This window comes from Sardina pilchardus, chromosome 15, assembly GCF_963854185.1.
Source record: "Sardina pilchardus chromosome 15, fSarPil1.1, whole genome shotgun sequence".
NCBI lineage: Eukaryota > Metazoa > Chordata > Actinopteri > Clupeiformes > Clupeidae > Sardina > Sardina pilchardus.
The window spans coordinates 15,637,620-15,655,119 of NC_085008.1; the positions used below are offsets into that span (position 1 = coordinate 15,637,620).

The window sequence follows — 17,500 nt, forward strand, 5'->3', positions numbered from 1 at the left end:
ACAATCGAGCTTGACGGGGCCTGCCGCGCCGGAGCCGGTGATTCATTACTGTGTGCCTTTCCCCTGACAGGTGAAGCCTCTCTTTTGGATTGAGAGTGTGATCGAGAAGTTCTCGCACAGCCGAGTGGAGATCAAGGTGAAGGTATGGGACACGCTTGACTGGCCATGCGAGCCGCAACGGCAACCCAGGGTTACGTCTCAATCTCGGAGAACTCCGGCAGAGGCTGCTGCAGCCACAGACGTTTTGACACTACCAGGAGCATACAAGAGTGTATACAGTCAGCAGTACAGATGGGGGGGAGGGGGAGATGGGGAGTATTACTGTATGAAGTAGTTACACTGTAATACTATAAGTAATACTTTGCATCCATATGCAAAATACATAATATGGCAATTTCTAAATTCTGTTTGCCTTAAAGGGATAGTTCGGATTTTAAGACACGAAGTTGTATGGGTTCCCTGTCAGCAACGTAGTGCATCAGCACTGACTTACCCCCGACAGCGTCCTGTGAGCCGAGATCCAGCCGGTTTTAGATCGTTTTTGATGCTGAAGAAAGTAGTCCGGCAAGTTTCTGGGGTCACGAAAGTAAAGTGTTTTTCTTCTCAAAACCATATGCGTTCAACAGAGTGATATATTTGCACCACAAAAACGTTGTCCAGGAAAAATTCAAACCTCGTTATCACTTACGTATTTTTCGCGATTCCTATCACTGCGCGCTACTGACAGCTGGACAACGTTTTTGTGGTGCAAATATATCACTCTGTTGAACGCATATGGTTTTGAGAAGAAAAACACTTTACTTTCGTGACCCCAGAAACTTGCTGAAGAAAATAGTCCGGCATCAAAAACGATCAAAAACCGGCTGGATCTCGGCTCACAGGACGCTGTCGGGGGTAAGTCAGTGCTGATGCACTACGTTGCTGACAGGGAACCCATACAACTTCGTGTCTTAAAATCCGAACTATCCCTTTAAGAATATAATTCAAATCATATTATACAAAAATATTTGAACTATGTTATGGTTGTTATGAATATATGGTATCATACATAGCTGCTAGAAATACATACAGTAAATGGAGACAAATATGCTCACATTTTCACACAGGGTTGTAAGTTTGATTAATTGACTGTGATCTTGTCACGGAGGATATGAAAGAGATGTAATTAGACAGCTTCCTTTTTCTCATCTACCACTGTCACAGGCTCCACACTACTGATAAGGCACGTCTGGTAATTGCAGTGACGGTGACAAATGGGTGGCTAATGCGTGTCTGTGTCCGTGGTAATGGGAGCTAGGGCGAAACCGTTGGACTGGACACTTCAACACTGTCATGTCTGTTGTGTCAGACTCATTCTCTTCTCTCTTTTTTTTTTCTCTTTCACAATCTGTCCATCTCTCCACCGGTCCTGTCTTTGTTCGTGCTTCGTCGCTCTCAGGCTCGCAGTCAGTTCAAGAGCCGCTCCACGGCCAACAACGTGGTCATCTTGGTGCCGGTGCCCAGTGATGCCGACTCGCCCAAGTTCAAAACCAGCACGGGCAACACCAAGTGGGTCCCAGAGAAGAATGCCCTGGAGTGGACCATCAGATCCTTCCCTGTGAGTCACTCATCTTCACTCAGCAAAGCTCACCACTAAGAACCTTCCAGGCCATCTTACTGATCATACTGGTCATAGTGCCAGTGTACAGGAACTATTGGATTGGTTGCTATATTACGTATACTGCAAAATCCCACTTGTGGCAAGCACAAGTAGCGACATGATCAACATAGGTCAGCTTTAATGTACACTGAATTCTTTGACGCTACACTCCCGAAACAAATGCAGGTGTTACTTCTTTTACTTGTATTTTGCTTGTTTGAATAGATTGAGTCTCTGCATTTAGAGTTCCAGAACATAAGGCCATTCCTGCACGCCTCTCTGTCCCTGATGAATGCCTAAACAATCCACAGAGGGTGCTGTTGGGGTCACTTCCCCCCCGAGGGAAAAAGCGGCTTTTGTGTCGATATCGGAGTTTAACAGAGCCACAGATAAACCACACAGTGTGTTGGAGCTGAGCTGATAAAACCATGAGGAAATGAGAATGGCCTGATGTCTGTACTTGATTGGGGCAGTGAGGGGTAACTGTGCCACCCTCTTGGCTAAAAAGTAAAAATAAAAAATCATTCAGGATGTCACTCGCAAGCTGCCAGTGAAGCATTAGCACATCCACCCCCCTGGCTGTGGCACATGGGCAGAACGAGGAACTGTAAGGCAGTATTAGAATTGCAGAAGAGAGAAAGAGAGAAAGAGAGAGAGAGAGAGAGAGAGAGAGAGAGAGAGGGGGGGGGGGGAGTGTGTGGTGGCTACTTTGGCTGAACTCCAGAGGTAGGAAGAAGGCACTGTGCAGAACAGAGTGATTTGCAAAGGTTACCTGAGCACAGTTCTACCTATTCAGCACTTTCTTACTGTTTCCTCTTTTAATTAAGGTTTTGAAGGTTTGTGATGGTTGTACGTTATCTATCAGCGCACTTGTCACAAGTTAGCACTGAGGATTACGTCCTTATTGGCAGAGAAAATTGATAGAAATAAGGTGTACTCTCTGATGTGCTACATTTCAACAGATTGCTGTAGAAAAGGAATGTTGTGTGTTCATAATGGTGTGTGTGTGTATGTGTGTGTGTTTGTACTGTAAAGGGGGGAAAGGAGTACATGATGAGAGCTCATTTTGGACTGCCGAGTGTGGAGAGTGACGAACTGGAGGCAAAGCGACCAATCACAGTCAAGTTTGAGATCCCTTATTTCACCGTCTCTGGAATCCAAGTAAGCCTTTTTGTTGTTGTTGTTGTTGACTTTTGTTGTTGTGTACTTCACCTGACTAGACAGGGAATCCTGAATTAAGAATGAAATTAGCATAATTTATGCAATAGATATACTGTACAATACATTTGTGCATACATTTGTTTGGGTCATATTCTGTATATGGTAATATACTGTGAGCAAATTGAATTGATATTGAACCTGTGTTTGAAACATAGGTGCGCTATCTGAAGATTATTGAGAAGAGCGGTTACCAGGCTCTGCCATGGGTTCGTTACATCACACAAAGTGGAGGTAAGTAACGTAATTTCACACAAACACTCACTCGCTCACTCAACTCAACTACTGACCAGGTCATTTGCATGGATGATCATGCAGCTATAAAGGAAGCTGCGAAAGGCGATACAGGAAATCTGGACTAGCCATGTTTATTTATTCATATGGAATTCTAAACAGATTATCATGGCTCTAAAGGCACATTTGAGTTGAATGGATGCTAAACCCTTTAGTTACATTTAAGTATAAGATTATATTTTCAAGGACAGATTTGGCTCCCCATCTACAGTACACACACAAACCCTCAAACTCACTAAACAGGAATATGTTCCCTGACCAAGTGCGCTTTGAACCACACACTCTTGTTGTTAAGTGGCCACGGGTGAAGAAATTGTGCTGCTTACCTTAAGTACTGCCTGAATGGACTGTCTGCTCACATCATGACACAAGCATTTGTTACAGCCTAATGTGGCATTGAGCCTGATAGTCTCTGGCTGGCCATGTGAACGCTCTACTCACTCTACATCATTGCCTCTGACAGATTACCAGTTGCGGACAAATTAGGAAGGAGCCAAACAACCCCAATAAATCCTCTCGGCCTCACATCTCTTTTTTTCCCCTCTGGACAATTCCTGCATGTGGACAGGAGAGGACCAGAGGCTGGACGAAGTCAGTCGAGTAACTTGAATAAGCAACACACCAGCTTTTTTTATTACGCTTCCAGATAGAGAGCGGTGCACCTGTGGGTGGTCTTTTCACCTGCAGAGACTCTATTTTTTTTATCTGAGCAGAGACTCTGGACTCAGCAGTGAGGACTCTTGAAATTCATACTTTTTTTTAATTTTACGGCTGGACTTTATTGTCTATCACAGTCTGTGTGTTTTAGTGGAAGTGGTGTAATATCAGGGGGCAGATTGAGGATTATTGAGCCTATCAGATATCTTTGCTTGATGGAGTGCATCTGCTCTGAAGTTACCCTGTATGGTTTTTATTGCTGTGAGGGTTGTAAGTGTAATATCCCCAGCTCATGAAACGAACACCAAGAGCACGAGATCAATGATTCATAAGCCTCAGCTTCACTAAAGCAGTGCTGTAACACTATACCCAAACTAGAGACTATCGGCAGGAGAAGGAGGCCAGAGATCTGAATAATGCAGTCATTTCCCTTACTGTCTCATGCCAGTTGCTATTAAAGCATGGCACAGGGCAGACAAAAAAACGTACCCTGTCTTCGACTCAAAGTCAATATGTGAAAACTTCAATGAATTAAATACGTGGCCAGAAATGATGACAGACACTTTTTAGTGGTAAGGATTCCTGTGAACGTTGTTCACGTTGTTCTTTTTTACCGAAAATACTGGCTAAACATAGACTGTCTTGCAGGGATATTAATGCCGTGCTTCAGGAGTTCTGACACTCCCCTCACATTCAGCCTTTTGCGGCCATCCTTGCAGGTACTGCCACAGGGAATATGCTCTCATAATTCCGCCCTGTTCAGTATGCATCACACTCCCGGCGTTATCAGTGATGGTCCTCGTCTGCTGGAATATAGTTTGGCTTTACTGCAAAGCCAGCAGAATTCATTATTTGTTGTTGGTATATGAAGACTGAACTTTTCTGGTTCACTTATGCTGCACACATCACAGTGTGATAACCTCCTAATATTTATTCCACACTGTTGCACATATTATATGTGCTTTTTACTTGTGTATTTAATAAAGAAAAAATTAACAAGATGTTATGCATTCATTGGGCAACAAAAGGGTAATTTTAAGAAAAACAAATAAATAAACAAATAAATAAATAAACCAATTTTTATCAGCACAAGTTTGAAATCATTACTTTATTTTTGTATTAAGGACAGTATTATTGAATAACATCATTCCACATAATTGTGTATGCTCTTCTCACTTAGAGCTTGTGTGGTTCCATGGATGCTCTCTTTGTCTCATCATTGGTGAACAAGTGTATGCTTGATTGCACACACAACCAGTTACTATTGAGCAGAAGACACGGACGTATTCATCTCATTGTTTCCATGAAAAAAACACAAATTCATATAAGAGCCTTTGGGTTTGGGTTGTTTTTTTTTGCTCCCAAATCACATCAAACCAATGTGTGAGTATCCATCCATGCACACTTGGTAAGAAGTCTCAATGAAACAAAGCGCTAGATCATGTGCAACTGGGGTAGGGGCGGGGGGGCGGGTTTGTGTCTTAGAGGGAGTACCAGACGCGGACCCTCTTATCTCTCCCTGCATGCGCCCAGTCTGTGCCTGGGTGACAGTGGGTCATAGAGCGGGCCATTGTGAGGCAACAGTGGCCGCTGGCCGTGTCACAATAGCCCGGTTGTGGTCTGTGGGAACTGGCGTTGCCCAGCACCGGCTCGTCCTGCCCAGCTCTTGCCCCTGATGCACTGCATCATGCACCGTATCTGCTTGTGTGACTCAGCTCATCTCAGGCTCTTGATCTACTACTGCCTTACAGCTTACCTGACACACAGCACACTACTGCCCCAGAAACACACACACACACACACACACACACACACACACACACACACATACATGTACGTTATAAAATAGAACAGTATAATTGGCACAGATATAATAGCATATGGTATATGAACTGACACACACATACACACACCACACACACTGGCATACACACACACACACACACACACACACACACACAGACAGACAGGCAGAGAAAAGCGATCAGAAAGAATAAAGGCACTGTCAGACAGACAGAAGAGGAGCTAGAGCACTAACACACCCGCACATGGCTTAGAGCTGTACAGCTGTCGTGTAGAATAATGCCCATTTGCAAAAGCACTGCCTTCCTCCATTCCATATCTCACTCTTTTCACTCTCTCTCTCTCTGAGACACTCAAAATGCATATGACTCTGTCTACATTCTTTATTTAGGACTGTGCATGTGAACAGTCTGACAGCAAAAGTGCAAAAGGCAGACAAAAATTCTTCAAAGGCCAAAAAGATCACCTCTACTGGGGAACATTAATACTAAAAGCACTGCTTATTTTGATGCCATAGCCTGATGACACACACACACACACACACGCACACACACACACACACGTGGCACAGTTGGACTATGCAGCTGGATCGGAAAAGCTTTTCTCAGTTTTTGGTGATGAGGAGGACGTGTTTTTTTGTTCTTTTGTGCAAAGAAAAAAAAAATCAGAGCGAGGCAAAGAGGTATGAATTCACAGCCATGCAAATCCGTGTGATCGTGTGAGAGTCATCCGGTCCCATCCGGCCTTCCGCCGCCGCCGCCGTCTCCCGCCACGCAGCCGACACCTCCAGATGGACGTCTCCAGTTGGCATGCTCTCCCCGAGTCACGGAAATAGAAGTGTGAAGGACAGACGTGTCGAAATTAATTGCGAGTCCGAGGTGGAGGAAAAAAAAAGAAAAAAAAAAAGGACCGAGGCGCGAATTGAAAGCGCCCCATGCCCTATTACAGGTCCAAGGTCCATTTCTTCCAGATCAATTTTCCTATGGACTCCCGTGGAGCCGCTCGTCCCGACAGATCCATTTGCGTGGACCGTGCGTCCGAGGCAATCGCATGGCTAATCATTCTTGGAAATTGGTCGTTTGGCCTGATTCAAACATTGATGATTTCGCGGTGCATAAATAAGGGCCGGTGATAAATCTCCCCCGGGCTCCTTATTTTCTCTCCTGGCGCGTCGCTTCCAGTTTATCATCAAACATCGCTACAGTGTCACTGAGGGGGAGATAGATCAGGTCCGGGATTGTTCCGTTAATGACGGTGACGAGCTCATCGCGGGCTCCGACGGAGGCACCAAAACCCACGGCGTGTTTTGAGGGTGACACCCTCACGCTGTCTGCGCCGGCTTGAGCTGCTGGCCACACGCTCAGATGAGCTGGGCTAAGCTGGACGTGGTCTCTCTCCTGGCCTCCCGCATGCGGCCCGATATGGTGAACACGCCGACCGCCCGCTCCCTGAGCCGCTGCCCGGGGCCCGTCTGCTCCACGAGGAAGACGGCCAGCGCGTACACCACCACGGCCAGCGTGGCGGCGCCGCCGCCGGCCAGCAGCACCACGCCGGAGATGAACATGTCGTTGAGCGCGCGGCCCGGCTTGGGCATGTGCATGGCCAGCGCCAGGTCCAGCAGCACGGCGCCGCACACCAGCAGCGCCACGCCGGTCAGCAGCACGGCCAGCAGGTCGGCCAGGCCGCCGCTCTTGAGCACGTCGATGCGCCGGCGGCTGCGCACGCAGTTCATGTCCTGCACGGCCGAGCTCAGCAGCTGCTTGAGGAGCACGGCCAGCGCCAGCAGGCAGAGCGTCGTGCCCACGCCCAGGCGCCACTCGCTGGACACGCTGGTGGTGGTGGAGAGCAGGCCCACGCCGCCCAGGCCGCAGCCCAGGATCAGCAGCACCGCCACGCAGTAGCACAGCAGCGACTTGCGCGGCTCCCGGAACCACCACAGCTCCACCTGCTCCTCCAGGAGGTTCTGCTGGATGCGGGCCGGGTCGGCGGCGGCGGCGGGAGTGGCGGCGGGGGGAGCCGGCTGGAAGCCCCGGGGCGGGGGAAAGTCCTCCAGCTCCGACATGGTGCCCCCCAGGCAGCCACCGTCACTGGGGGGAAGCTCGCTCTGACACCAGGCCTGGAGGGGACTGAGGGCCGGGGTGAAGGCACAGAAGGCTCCGCTAGAATACCAACCTGTGGAGTCAAGATGAGCAGTCACTTCACATGCACAAAATATTGCTATTCACAAAACATTGTGTCATACAGTACATTAAAAGTTGCCATGGATCCTGTAAAAAGCTAAAGCTCAACTAAGAAATTACAAAGAAACCTATCAGTTTTAGGGACCATTAGAGGAACTAGAGGAATGAATGTTAAATACAGGCTGGTTAGTGTACATAAAGATGTGAACTGATGAATGAGTAAACTATGAACGATAAAATAATTTGCACGGTGAACGCAAATAAGGGAATGATCATGGACAACCTGTTGGCTCTGACAAGTCAAACATTGCAAAGTAAAGTAAAGAGAAGAGAAGAGAAGAGAAGCGAAGACACACAGTGTCACATTCACACAGTCTTGGAGCGTGTAAACAGCATGAAATAAGTGGTTTAAACAAAGCAGTGGTGTGAAATACATTCATTAGAAGATTGTGTGCATGTACTGTAGCCAAACATACACATAGTGGGCTAGATAAGCACTTCCAGTGAAATGGTACTTTTCTCATTTGGTCTTATTACAATGCAGCGGTGTGCATTACATCTACTGTAGGAATCTGCTGTGATGAAGAAGATTTTCTGACCAAAAACAGCACAGTCATGGTCATGTAACTAAATACAACACACATCTCTGCACAGGTGTGTGCCACCGAAGCAGGGGGTCTCTGAGATGCTACGGCCACCGACAATGCACTTTTCGATGCACTTTAATGAAAGTCCTTCTTGACCTTTCATACAATAACCGGAAGTACTAGTAGTAATGGTCGTGGAAGCAGAGTTCCTGTCAAGTGTCAACACTTCAGAAAAAACATACCCGGGCAAGAGAAAATGGATCAGAGTCTACACAATCTCACTAAAGGATTTGCAAAATATTACAGTTCCTGACGTTATGAGACTAAAAGGGTACACACTTATGGAATTTGTCCGTAAGCATCAGGCTAACTGTTATTGAACTGTTAACTAGAATGACAAATCATTAGGGTGTCCATTTAGACATAAAGTATGTATAGTATATAGAGGATATAAACTGCCTTACTAAAACATTATAGTCTGCTGGTGAGGAACAAGACCACAACCAATTGTGAATTTCCGGTCAAAAATACGGAAGTTGTGTGAAAGGTCAATAGCCAAGTCCCCCCACTCGATGGTCATCTCGGTAATGTGTTTCGGGCAGCTATTTTCCTATTCAAATGAATGGGGAGGTAATATGTAACTGAGGTAATATTGACAAAAAAAGACCAAGTAAAATCTGTATTTACATCTGAATTGAACATTTGAAAAATATATTTGCCCAAATTGATAAACTAAGGCTAAAAAACATGTGGTTGGTTACTTCCCCTTGTGAACTAACCCCATACATTCCATGTATGATTTAGTCTACAGCCAATAATTCCGCAAACTAACACAGAGGTCCGTTTACATGAATTACCAGACAATTACAAAAACCTGATAATAATCAGGTTTTTAGCGCGCATGTAAACACACTCTATGGCAGGACTTTTACTTCCTGAAACTGGGATGTCCACCTCTGGTAATCAGGAATGTGACAGCAAGCCATATGAAGCTAGATGTACAATGGAGCTTCTTACATCCTCCACAGTAAAGATTAACAGAGTAAGTTTCACTGAACCAATGTCAGTTTCAGGAAGGAGGAAGTTGGCTAACATTTCTCAGGGTAAACTTTTATGCAAATCCACACACTAGGCAAACACTGCGCTTGTGTCCTCCTCCGCACGGCTGTGCCTCAACTACAATCACCTACTGGTGACACACACACACACACACACACATAAAAACATTGAGCACCTAATCAAACGCCACTGCACGGAGGTGTAGTCTGAGCTGAATGTATTAGTGCATGTGTATGTGTGAGAAAGAGAGAGAAAGGGAGGGAGAGGGAGAGATGTGTGTGTGTGTGCGCTAGGGAGATGAATATATGAGTAGGCTACCTGTGTAAGTACCTGTGTGCATGCGTGTGTGTCCGTGTGTGTGTGTGTGTGTGTCACTGATGCTATCCCTCTCATCACCCGCTCAGGTATTAATCCTTTTATCAATGGCCCATCCCAGTGGTCCGGCCGACCCTCAAGGTTGCTGCTCCGACAGCTTGTCTTTACAATGCTGTCAGCGCCTTTACTCTAGCAGTCAGCAGAGCGCTCGCTGGCAAGGAATTCTAGCCGCGCACACAAACAAACCCGCGCTGCATTCATCAGACTGGGACACATGAGAAGGGAACGACAACGTGCTCAATTGAATGTCCCTCCAGCAAATTTCACCTGTATTTACCCTGCAATGATGCTATCTGTATTCTGGGTCCGAATTTAGACTGTGTTTGTGTGTGTGTGTGTGTGTGTGTGTGTGTGCGTGTTTGTGTGTGTGTGTGTGTGTCCAGGTCAGGAGGAGTGTATTTGCAGGACATATGACTGTCTTCCTTTATGTGTGTGTGTGTGTGTCTTGTGTGTCCATACTTGCGTGCATGTAGGATGTATATACGTGTCAGTGTGCCACCATGTGTGCCTAAATGTGCTTGTGAGAGTCTTTCTTTGTCTCAGTTTTATAATTAGGTCCCTACAGATTTGACAGTGACGGCTTGCTCCCTGAAATAGGAGTCAGTAATTGAGGGGACATATGAAGTCAAGAGTAAAAAGCAAACAATCCACAGCCACTGAACACTGGAGCTGAATCCACAAGCACTACAGAGTGCCAGTGTACCACAGCGTCTCTGCTCTCTCTCTCTATTTTTTCTCTCTTTCCATCTTTTTAGGTTACTTTCGCTGATAATCCTCCTCTCTATATTCTTTGGGTCTCAAACAACAAGCAAACAACAAGCAAACACACACACAAACACACACACACCCACTCACACACACACACACACACACACACACACACACCCCCCTTTAATATCCAAAAAAACCTCTGGTCATTCTATACAGACCATAATTACCTTAGCTTTGTGCCAGCTTCTGCCTTCCTCCAGGGAGAGAGTCTAATCCAAACAAGCCCCTCAGCTGTAGATCACAGGTTTGTTACAGTAGACCAGAGAGAGGACTCTTCTTTATCTGCAGTAGGTGTGTTCACTTCCGACAAAAAGAAAAACACCTCGGAGAAAATCATAAAAGTGGGTAATCAATTGGATCTCCTTAGCTTTGTTTTTTTCTTTTTGTACAAGGTCACTCTGAAAGCAGGAAAAGATCCCACTCAGCTTTTCTCTTTTTGTTCAAAGTGCACATTGGCAGTTGCACTTTTAAAAGAGTCCTTTAGAGTCGCCTCCTTTGAAGTGTGTTTCATGATTCAGTGTGAATATTTTGCAGGTTGAGTTTTAAAGAAGGTGACGTAGTGGTGGATTGCAGATTTGGCTTTATTTTTGTTCTGCAGTCTTTTCTTTTGTTCTTTATCTCTCCCCCTCCAAGACAGAAAAACCCGGCCCAGAGTGTGGTGTTGTTGAGCTGGCGACAGTGGAGAGTGTGTCTAGCCGTTCCTGCTGAAGTCTGGCGTTTTCCTGATGCCCCCGAGCAGCATGGCTTCCATCCGAATTTCAAACCAAACGCTTAGCGTCCACATCAGCAAACAGCTCCCATTCCCATTCAATTATTCATGATGACCTGTAAGACCACAAAAAAGAAAAAAGAAAACACAAACGTGACAACAAAAAAAGATAAATGGTGGACAGGTCTAATGTAGTGTCCACTGCCTTTCAGTGCACTGACCAGCACCACATACTCTGTCCATCTGATACAGTAGACACTTCACCGGCTGCTATGTGAGAAGCACATGAAAGCCGAGAGTCCAGGGTATCGAGGCGTCTACAGGAGGCTTCGGCCTTTTGGTCCGGCCACTCCACGGCTCTGATGTGGACGCTCACGGAGACGTTCGCCCCGGCTCTCTCCCTCCTCCCTCTTCAGTGCACCAGCCTCCCCACGGAAGATGAGAGACGCCTGATCCGGCTCCACTGCCGACGCTGCTGCCACTGCTTCAAACGGGCGTCGGAACCCAGCATCGGGCGCCGCCGGGGTGTGTGTGTGTGTGTGTGTGTTAGGGGGGGTTGGTCAGGCAGGGGGACAGACGGGGTGGCACGATTCCACTGATGTGTGTGTGCGCACGAGGAGCGGCTGGAGGGGGGTGAATGAGGATCATTCAGAGAGCCATCCGGACGCCGTCACCACACACAACGGCAGAGGCTGCTCCTCACCTCCCTCCCTCCTCCGCGCTTCACACACCCTGAGCAGAGAGGCTAAAGGACAATAGAGCGTGTCAGTGGGTGCATCCTGTTCCCAACTCAGCACCAAGCTGTCTCCATACCCCTAGACACCGAAAATGAGGAGAAAAGAATAAAGCAGACATGAACAACAATCGCTGAGCAAAACTAAATCTCTTGAATAGTTCAATGAAATTTTAGTTTAAGTTGTTCGTCTGAAGCCATTTCTTTGAAATAAAACACATATTTTACCCCCCACTTTGTGATGGATTATGTTATAACTATTTAACTACCCTACTATAGAACCATATAACTACTCAAATGTAATAAAAATCATGAATAACAAACACTCTTATCCAAATGACACCAATTGATTTCTACCCACCCGGTTCCACTTATAGCTGCTATGAATGCATGCTTTGAATGGAGCTAGTTATCTTTGAAAAAAAAACACATACCCTGCTTACATAATTACAAAACCAAGTTATCAGTATCCACTTCACAGATCTGAGAACCACCATCCATCACTGAGTAGCCATTATGTCACATTAATATACATCTCACCGAGTCAAATTCACTCAGCCTTTGCCTCACCGTGATAAGACTGCACTGCACGCTGTGATGGTTGAAAAGAAAAACAGTTTTGTTTTTGTCATGCCTGTGAAGCACGCTCCCTCTTCCCTTTACCATCCCTGTGTGCAATCCTCCTTTATCAGTGGCAGCACCCGTCTCAGGTTACTGGCAGGCATAACCTCAGGAGCAGAGCAGGCGTAAGCTTGCCCCCCACCCCACTACGGCACAGCACCTCTCTCCCTCCCTCTCTCTCTCTCTCTCTCTCTCTGATGTTCACCTCTTCCTCAGTCTGTCGTTCTCTCTCGGGTTTGTTTCTTTCACACTTTTCCTCTCTGCAGTGCCACTGATCTTACGGGGGCCAAGCGTGATCACCACCTGCCTCAGCAGTGCACTGCACGGCTCCCTCCCTCTCTCTGCTGACTCTCCACACACATACGCTGGCCGAGGGACCCTCCCCACTTCAACCCCCCTCCCCACCCCCCCCCCCCCACCCCACACACACACACCACCACTGCACTGTCCCTCCACTCGAGTAGGGAGTGACTTCTCCACCCCTCTCCCCTTACATTCACGCCCGCCGTGAGCACCGGATCATTCCAACAACTACGTGCCAGGCTAACCCTGAAACAGGAGACAGGGCGCAAGCACATACATCACGTCTACAACCTACTCGCATCCAGACATGTGTGTCTGTGTCTGTGTCTGTGTCTTAACTGACGCATGTTTGGGCCGATGCCATTTTTATATTACGCATGCTTACAAGACTATGTATGTGCCGCTCTACTGGATCCTTATATTTTGGGCCCTTTGTGTCCTTTAGCGCAATTCTTCCACCTAGTGAAGCGAGGAAGCCTTCACAACAAATTCACTGGCTCCACATTGCCGTCCTGCCCTGGTGGGGCGCTAGGAAGGAACAGCTGCAATTTATAACTGCTAATTAAATCACCAATTAGCATGCATGTCCCTCCAGCTCTGCGCTGCTGACGGAAGAAAACTCGCTCACCTTCTCTCTCTCTCTCTCCACCCACCCCCTCCACCCACATGAACACTTACACATACACACGCGCGCGCGCGCACACACACACACACACACAAACCCATATGCACACACACATGGGGGCCATGCATGCCGATCTTCATCATTCTCAGCAGCATGAGTCGGCCATCTGAGGCTGTCGGACACATAACCTGATAGGGCAGGCTTCCAGCTACCGGCTGCGCAGCCCTTCACTCTGACCTCATTCTGTGTCGTCATGGCTGCCGCTACCACCAGAGCTGCACACCTGGCCCTAATCTTTCAGTTACTGTACGGCAGCCCCTGTTCCTGTTCTGAGACTGAGGCACAGACATTTGTCACAATCAATTTTTTTAGGTAGACTCCAACTTTTTCCTTCTAGAAAGTTACCAACCCCTACAACACTTACAGACTCCTTAAATAAACTAGACTTAAAAGAAACTGTTGTGATATTCTAGGTCATTTTCTTTCAGAAAAGGGAATCATATACTGTTTTCTATTATAGTTTCTGGAAATTCATTTCCCCTGAAGGACCGAGTATTTCCTGAAATAATGAAGCATTTGCCATGCCTTCAGTTAAAGTCCCAGGCCAAATATATAACGGCAAGGACATTTTTCTCTAGAACACAGCAGAACATGGTTCAAAAGGTTGTTGCATTTCCTAGAGGACAGCCCAGGAGAATGGTATCGGAAACAAGAGGGGGAGAAAGCAGCAGAGGGAAGAAGGGAGCAAGAAGAGGGAGGGAGGAGGACAACAAGAAACAAAAGGGAGCAAGAGAAGCGGAGAGGTGGAGGGCACAGGAAAAAACGATAAGCCCATACACACTGTACTCTGGTCCTGAAACACAACTGTGTAGATGCGTATACAGTAGGACATAGCTGTCTGAATATACCTACTAAAACATATGCATGAGAGTAACAAATACCAAAATAGGCTACTGTAAAGAGGAGAGAAAATGTAGGCTCTGAATCAGAATGACATGGAATGGTGTGGAATTCTAATAAAAAATGTGGAGAGATTTTGCATAGGCTAGCCTACTGTAGAGACATCACAATGGCTTCTACAATATTTTGTCTATTTTTACAAGCTTAAAGTCAATCCCATGGTGCAAAGGTTAATAATGTAGGCATGGCATTGACAACTTGGAAGTTCCTGGTTCAGAATAAGCAATTCCAAACAAGTTTATGGATGAATAATGTGTCTTGGTAAAAGTCTATGCGCGGCTTGTATCAACAGTAACACTATGATCCACAATGTTCTGCATCATGAGCAAATATCAGGATCTGAGTACACAGAAACATCGACTGTTAAGTGACATTTCTCAACACAGACTTAGGCTACCATCAAACATATTTGCTTCGCCATACAGAAACGCGAGCCGAGAAGTAAAGGCAAACTTATCGTTATTGAAAGGCTTGGCATATCCAGCAGCGGTGACCGTCCGCGTGGACACCGTATTTTAAATGAAATGCATAAGTAATATAAACAGTGAATATTAATTCTTACCTGTGCACCGAATGCGCTTCTAACGGACAATTCCGCGACCGTTCGCTGTTATCATTTCTCGAAGGCATGTGCTGTCTCTCTCTAGTCCCTGCTTACGGGTGCTCTTCTGGTTTATAACTCAACGCCGAAATAGGATTTGAAGACAGATTATCTTTCTGAAAAGAATGTTAACAAAACGACCCACTCTTGTTTACAGCCTGTCAGGTGTACTACTGGCAATTTCGCATGGACTTTTGCCCCGTAGGAGGTGTGGTTCAGAAGCTGCACTGTTCCCGAATAGGACTCAGTTCCTCTGTAACCTCTCGCCTGTGCTCCGCGGGGACTCCGGTGGTGAGAACAAACACTGCGAAGTCCGTATGTAGCCAAGACGATATGACAACAACACAAGGTCCCATCCTGTTTACCTAAAAACGCCTCAGTCCTCTATTCAGGTTGCCTCAGCTCTTTTCCGTTCCGATCCAAGAGTCCCTTGGCTAAATATAATATTTTCACAGTAGCAGGCAAACCAATGTAGTTCGGACAATATCTTAATATGACAGCTAAAGCACTAGGCTAAATACTAAATAAAACAATGTTGATATTTTCTCATGACATACTTTAATATTTTTTTGCATCTTTGTGGTACCACTAAGCAATATAGATAGGCCTATGTGGAAACATGAACTTCAACTAGGCGATGGAAGGTAGCTTGGGGCTGGAGGGGGGCCTATGTGGGTGTTTTACTGACATGTCCTGAATCTCCTGTCTCAGTTGTCTGATCTCAAGCTTCTGGAGCCGAATGATCCTCTCTGCCTCATCATGGAGGTCCAGACGGTGAACTGCACCATGTATGCTGGACCCGAGTGTAAGGTTATCTGGTGGGCAGTAAAGTAAATATTAAGGAGAGCATTCAGAAGTTTAACCTCTGACCTAGTTTTACATACTGTAGGTGTTGATAAGTTTTTCCAAACAGTGAGATTCACTATATTACTTAGAAACTTTGGAAAGGAAATGATAAATGGTTTGATAACCATCCATGTGTGCAAATGTTGTTGTATGGATGCTGCTGCTGCTGCATTCAAAATGTCTCCCACTGCAATACAAAGAGCACTACTAGTTCAGTGGAGAATGGTAGGACTCAGTGGAATGGGACATGTCTTTGACAAGAAACAGAAAATTACCTGACCATCCCCTGTTCAATCTTTGTACTGCGTCACAAACTCAATAAACCCATCCAAACAACTGCTGAGGAGGTAATACGCAAGCCAAAAGCATTCGTTACCCTGCAACCTTTAGACAGACCCATCATTAGACCCTCGACCTGACGCGGTTCAATCGTCATCCCCTCACCTTTGGCCTCTGTGGCTGGCTGCTTCTGGACCCTCTTGTTCAGCCCCATCTTAGTCTCGTAGTTGTGGACCTGCGACCGCAGCAGCCGCAGCTCTCGTCGCAGGTTGTTAATTTCTGTGATTAGGGTCACGTTCTCCTGCGTGTCCAACAAGCCACAGACAGAGCCCCCAGAGAAATCAATGGAGAACAGTCTGCTGCACATGTCGCAATACGCTACGGTGTGTTTTTCTAGCCACGCAAGGGTTTTTTGATGCAGTGTTGTTGTTTCATTATTTCAAACATGGTAATGGAACACTGAACACAGTATTATTTATTTTAGATGAGATTTGTTACAAAATAAACAGAAATGAGTAAGATTCTTCTGTGTAAAATGATCTGCAAGATACCATATGCACACATACCATTTTATAGATACAGTAGATTCATGGTCACTGGTTACACAAATATGTATGTGAATATATACAGTATGTATGAACTTAAGTGATTTAGGGATATGTCTCATAGCCATTGTTGTTGCTTTTAACAGACAAGTTACTGTAAAAAAGTATATATTCCTTATGCTTACTCAAACTCTTAAGGCGCAGAATACCTGCATGATTTTCACATGTTCTGTGCTGTGGCCCAGGCTGGCTCTGGTTATTTTCTTCTTCATTGAGGCCAGGCTTCTCTCTAGATGCTCCTGGTGTCGGGCATACTCGATCTGCATGGAAGTGTTAACTCCGGCTATGTCCATCTTCATGTGGAAACAGAGATACATAGATGTGCACACAAAAACAGTGAGCGAGCGAGAGAGAGAGATTGACAAACAGCCATAATATTATATTTATCTCTAGAACAACTTCTACTGTTATTGGAGTGATGTTCTGTTCTTTTTCCCCCTTTTTCAATTTTTCCATTTGCAATTCATTCTTTTTCTAACTCGTTGTGACTTTGTGCCTCCGCTTCTATCTCACCATATCAGATTTATGTATGTAGCGGTCGTGTAAGTCCTTGATGGCGGGCTTTAATCTCTGAGGCTCCTGGATGAAAGCCACGCAGTTATGGAGGTCTGTCTTAAACCTCTTCATCAAAGCCT

The 17,500-nt window shown here is 46.0% G+C and overlaps 3 protein-coding genes across 5 annotated transcripts in view; 1 reads left to right on the forward strand and 2 right to left on the reverse strand.

The window, feature by feature from the left end:
- Positions 1 to 4,891, forward strand: part of ap1m3 (adaptor related protein complex 1 subunit mu 3) — a 16,173-nt gene extending 11,282 nt beyond the window's left edge. The window contains exons 8-12 of the mRNA XM_062555658.1: positions 71 to 142; positions 1,439 to 1,597; positions 2,675 to 2,800; positions 3,016 to 3,091; positions 3,615 to 4,891. Coding sequence (XP_062411642.1) covers positions 71 to 142; positions 1,439 to 1,597; positions 2,675 to 2,800; positions 3,016 to 3,091; positions 3,615 to 3,637 — 456 coding nt within the window. The 3' untranslated portion in view covers positions 3,638 to 4,891. The remainder of the gene's footprint in view (positions 1 to 70; positions 143 to 1,438; positions 1,598 to 2,674; positions 2,801 to 3,015; positions 3,092 to 3,614) is intronic.
- On the reverse strand, positions 4,886 to 15,356 carry LOC134101835 (transmembrane protein 125). Of its 3 annotated transcripts, none has more exons than XM_062555659.1 (4): positions 15,097 to 15,356; positions 11,527 to 12,107; positions 10,751 to 11,408; positions 4,886 to 7,783 (listed from the first exon to the last, which is right to left on the reverse strand). In XM_062555659.1, exon 4 carries the CDS (start codon positions 7,671 to 7,673, stop codon positions 6,972 to 6,974), a length of 702 nt encoding a protein of 233 aa, XP_062411643.1. In that variant the 5' UTR covers positions 7,674 to 7,783; positions 10,751 to 11,408; positions 11,527 to 12,107; positions 15,097 to 15,356; the 3' UTR covers positions 4,886 to 6,971. The 3 variants fall into 3 exon arrangements, with proteins under 3 accessions (XP_062411643.1, XP_062411644.1, XP_062411645.1); XM_062555660.1 differs by having other exon boundaries at positions 11,514 to 12,107; XM_062555661.1 differs by lacking the exon at positions 11,527 to 12,107.
- A 318-nt stretch (positions 15,357 to 15,674) lies between these two features.
- LOC134102151 (cilia- and flagella-associated protein 57-like) overlaps positions 15,675 to 17,500 on the reverse strand; it is a 20,895-nt gene continuing 19,069 nt past the window's right edge. The window contains exons 19-22 of the mRNA XM_062556158.1: positions 17,379 to 17,500; positions 17,015 to 17,158; positions 16,426 to 16,561; positions 15,675 to 15,950 (exon numbers count right to left, since the gene is read on the reverse strand). The exon at positions 17,379 to 17,500 is cut by the window's right edge and continues 13 nt beyond it. Coding sequence (XP_062412142.1) covers positions 15,766 to 15,950; positions 16,426 to 16,561; positions 17,015 to 17,158; positions 17,379 to 17,500 — 587 coding nt within the window. The 3' untranslated portion in view covers positions 15,675 to 15,765. The remainder of the gene's footprint in view (positions 15,951 to 16,425; positions 16,562 to 17,014; positions 17,159 to 17,378) is intronic.